At 43.6% G+C, this 4,107-nt stretch overlaps 1 protein-coding gene across 1 annotated transcript; it reads left to right on the top strand.

Annotated features, from left to right (window-relative positions):
• Window positions 1-2,761: 2,761 nt before the first annotated feature.
• Window positions 2,762-3,270, top strand: LOC123091215 (non-specific lipid-transfer protein 2P-like). The gene has a single exon (XM_044512649.1). It carries the CDS (start codon window positions 2,846-2,848, stop codon window positions 3,131-3,133), a length of 288 nt encoding a protein of 95 aa, XP_044368584.1. The 5' UTR covers window positions 2,762-2,845; the 3' UTR covers window positions 3,134-3,270.
• Window positions 3,271-4,107: the final 837 nt, after the last annotated feature.

Genomic DNA, 4,107 nt, shown 5'->3' with positions numbered 1-4,107 from the left:
CACACATCTTTACTTTAAAATTTGACTATAATAATTCAAATGATTCCATCAAGAACAATAATACTAAAAGATCGCAAAATGAAACCCTAGAAATGCACATAGAACGACAAAAAATTAATAGATTGGATTAGTAATTTTAAAATTTTGTGCATACTGAAATTGGAGGATTGGATCATGGATGTATAGTTGAGCATGTACATTCTAAATAATGAATAAATAAACTACTAAAATTGTCAAATTAGGGTTTAGGGATGGACAAGAACTGAAAAACATGGATGGAAACGTTCAAACGTACTCACTTGTAGAATTTTAGGGATTGGAGACGGCCACGATGTAGACTTCAAGACTTGCAGTCGGATATATACTTGTACACGTATTGTCGTGGTGCCGCCTTGCCGGATGCTGGATGGCCGGACTGCCGTGCGGCGTCGGCGCTCGCAGCTCCAGCGGGTAGCGGTGGCCGAGGCGAGGGCGACGCAGCAAGGCGCCGAGCGAGGAGGCCGACGGGCGTCACGGGCGACGAACCTACGAAGGAAAACGAGCAGTCGTGTGCCTGGCAACTGGCGTGTGTCACGGCGCCTGGCGCTTCGTGTTGGAAAACTCTATTTGCCGCTCTCTGCGGCAAACTGTCGAGCGATCGCATAAACAAGGCGAGCGAGCGAGCGATTTGGGCCGCCCCAACTGTAGTACGTAGAAGTTTCGGTTCTAGGAATCTTCTAGAGGTTTCCCAGCGGTTTTTTCGGTTTTGGGAACCTTCTCCTTCTAGAAGGTTCCTGGACCGGTCAATCTATTTTCCCTTTTTCTTTTTTATTTTTCTCTCTGTTTCATTTTTTTCTGTTCCTGTTTCCTTTTCTTTTTGGTTTCACTTTTTTCTTTTATTTATGTTTTTTTCCTGTTTCTTTTGTTAGACATTTTCAAATATTTGTTCCAAATTTCAAAAAATGTTCATGTGTTCAAAATTATAATCATAGTTTTTAAAAAATGTTCGTATTTCAAAAAATGTCCTGAAATTTCATAAAATGTTCTTGATTTCTAAATTTGTTCACAAATTCAGAAATTGTTCATGTTTCAAAATTTGTTCGTATTTACAAATTTTTGTTCATGCTTTGAAAATATGTTCGTGTTTGAAAAAATGTTCAGGGATTTCAACAAATGTACTTAATTTCCAAATTTCCTTTTTCTTTTATCCTCTTTTTTTCAAAATATTCAAATTTTGTTTGTGTTTCCATAAAATGTTCTGTTTTCAAAAAAATGTTCTCAATATTCAAAAATTGCGCTCGTTACACAAAAAAGTTCAAAACTTTTGAAATTCATATAATGTACCAGATTTTCAATTTTCTGTTCACATTTTCAAAAAATGATCGCGCTTCCAAATTTGTTCGGGATTTGTCAAATTTGTTTTCCATTTCAAAATTTGCTCTCAATATTCAAAAAATGTTCGTGCTTTAAAAAAATTTGTTCTTCGTTTCAAAATTTGTTCTCAAGATTCAAAAAAATGTTCATGCTTTAAAAAATTGTCCGCGCTCCCAAATTTGTTCTCCATTTCAAAATTTGTTCTCAAGATTCAAAAAATGTTCGTGCTTTAAAAAATGTTCATGTTCGAATTTTGTTCTCTAAATTCAAAAAAAAAAATGATCAGGATTTTGAAAGTGTTCATTTTATCAAAAGTTTGTTCACATATTCAAAAAAAGTTCAAGCTTTTTAGTTTTTCTTCTAAAGTTTGAAAAGTGTTCGTTTTTAAAAAACACTTTTCCAAAATAATGTTCGCGTTCGGAATTTGACAAAATGTTTGGATCTACATTACCTTTTAGCTTCGCGCGCCATAGTAAACCAAGAAAGCTTATCTATCGTGTTGGCTAGGCCCGTGTGTACATAGAAGGAGGCCCCTGGTTCGATCCCTCCCTTGAGCAGTTTTTTTTTGCGATTTTTTCACTGCGTTGCGCTAATGGGCCGGCCCAGCTGGAGACGCGCCTGTGCATCCGCTCGACAATTCGCGGCAATGAGCGGCGCATAGGAGCTCTCCTTCGTGTTTGCTAATCGATCAAGGGTCGCTAGCTAGCTATCCGATGGGCCTCTTATTTCTTTTCTTTAATTCTTTTGTATTTTTTACCTATTTTTTGCTGGGCTATAGTATATATAAATACTCCATCATGGGCCGAAAACCTTTATAGATGAGTTGGCACATATAGAGAGTTCAATTTTGATGGGTCGGATAAGTTTATAAGGTTTAAAACAGACTTTACTCGGCAGATACATATGAGATAATACTTGTTCCTCACAAGGCATTGAAGTAAAATCATCCCGTACGCATACAAAACTGTAAAAAAATAAATCATCCCGTATGTGAGGCAATTCCGCAGAATTAATGATGCATTGCCGACTGTCTGTAATCACAGGTTCCGCCTAAGTCATCCATTTCCAATTATCATTACTCCCTCTGTTCAATTTTGTAAGACCATTTAGACATTTAAGACAACACCTAAAACAGTTCAATCTCAGCTGTCCTAAACGACTTACAAAAGTGAACAGAGGGAGTACTACCAATGAATGCCTCCCAGGTTTATATGTACGGTAATAATGTCTGGAGGTAAAAATGGCACATTAGTAATAGCGAGGAAATTCTGGCGCGGGCAACGCCTGAGGTGAAGCGTATACTCCAAAGACTTCACAGCTAAGCACACAACTCACGCGGGATGCATTGCCTACCAAATTCCTTGAGGCGCTCACTCTCCCGCCTATAAATACGAGCAACGCTCCTCTTGTGCCACCAACTGCATCGATCTGACAGTCACACCCGAGTCCGGAGAAGGTTGTTGTTGGAGAAGTCGGAGCTAGATCGAAGACCATGGCTAGGGTGGCGGCGGTGGCCATGTGCGCGCTGCTAGCTCTGGTGGTGGTCGGCCCGCCGTCGGTGGCAGCACAGGACTGCGATGCGGGGAAGCTGATCGTGTGCGCGGCGGCGATCATCGGCGGGGCGGAGCCGTCGGCGTCGTGCTGCTCGAACCTGAAGGCGCAACAAGGCTGCCTCTGCAAGTACGCCAGCAACCCGGCGTATTCCGGCTACATCAACAGCCCCACCGCCCGCAAGACCCTCACCTCCTGCGGCATCCCCATCCCGACTTGCCCGCAGTAGAAACATGGTGTATGCATGCACGCACAAAAAGTGTGCTAGATTTGTTAAAAAAAGTGTGCTAGATGTGGTGTGTGTTGATCTAGTGATATTAACTGTCCGGATTCGATATATTTCAATAACAGAGAAGTACGAGCGCCGTGGATAGGTTTAGGTTGGGTCAGTGATCTGCGCCGGTGCGCCGGCCCAACAGTTGGGCCGGTCGAGCCCAGGCCGTCCGATGCACTGCCTTCCAACCGTCAGATTGATCCCCTTCCGCATCGTCGTCTACCTTCCGCGTCAGATCGAGCAACGCAAGCGCCACGGGCCATCCCGCACCCAGCCATGGCGCGTCTACCTCGTCGTCATCCCCGTCGCCGTTCGCCCTCGCCGTCGCCGTCGCCGCTCGCCCTCGTCGTCGCCGTCGCCGTCGCCGTTCGCCGGTTGGAGCACAGGTGCCCCATGGCCCCACCCCTCTTATGCAGCAAAAAAATGGGCCCAGCAAACAAAAAATCGACCCCTGCCGGTCCCTGGAGTTCGTCGCCGTTGCAGCTCCGCCGGGAAGCCACCGCAGTAGTCAGTTGCGTCAATGGTGAGTTGCCGATTCGAGCTTTTTGTCACGGTCTGGTAGAAGCTTTTCAGAAATACGGTTGAAGCTTTTCAGAATTACGGTTGAAACTTTTCATGTCAACAATTGCAACTTTTTTCGTTGTGTACTCGTGGCGGTGAAGCTTTTCTATACAGTAGGTTGAATCTTTGTATAAAGCGGGTTGAAGCTATTTTCATCAAGGGTTGTAGCATTTTATGTCGATGGTTGTAGCATTCCGCCATGGCAATGACTTCTTGAAAAGCTTTTCATGCATATCTGGTTGAAGCTTTTTTAACCTCTTGTTGAAGCTTTTCATACTACGGTTGAAGCTTTTCGTACGAACGGTTGTAGCTTTTTTCAGTGCATGGTGTCCGGTTGAAGCTTGATATACCGCTAGTTGAAGCTCTCG

Source organism: Triticum aestivum, chromosome 1B, assembly GCF_018294505.1.
Source record: "Triticum aestivum cultivar Chinese Spring chromosome 1B, IWGSC CS RefSeq v2.1, whole genome shotgun sequence".
Classification (NCBI taxonomy): domain Eukaryota; kingdom Viridiplantae; phylum Streptophyta; class Magnoliopsida; order Poales; family Poaceae; genus Triticum; species Triticum aestivum.
The sequence above is the reverse complement of the archived record's forward strand: the minus strand, read 5'-3'. Positions and strand labels throughout refer to the sequence as shown.

What these genes read in the sequence shown, in the direction of transcription:
- LOC123091215 (XM_044512649.1), top strand. Translation starts at nt 2,846, where the DNA reads ATGGCTAGGGTGGCGGCGGTGGCCATGTGCGCGCTGCTAGCTCTGGTG.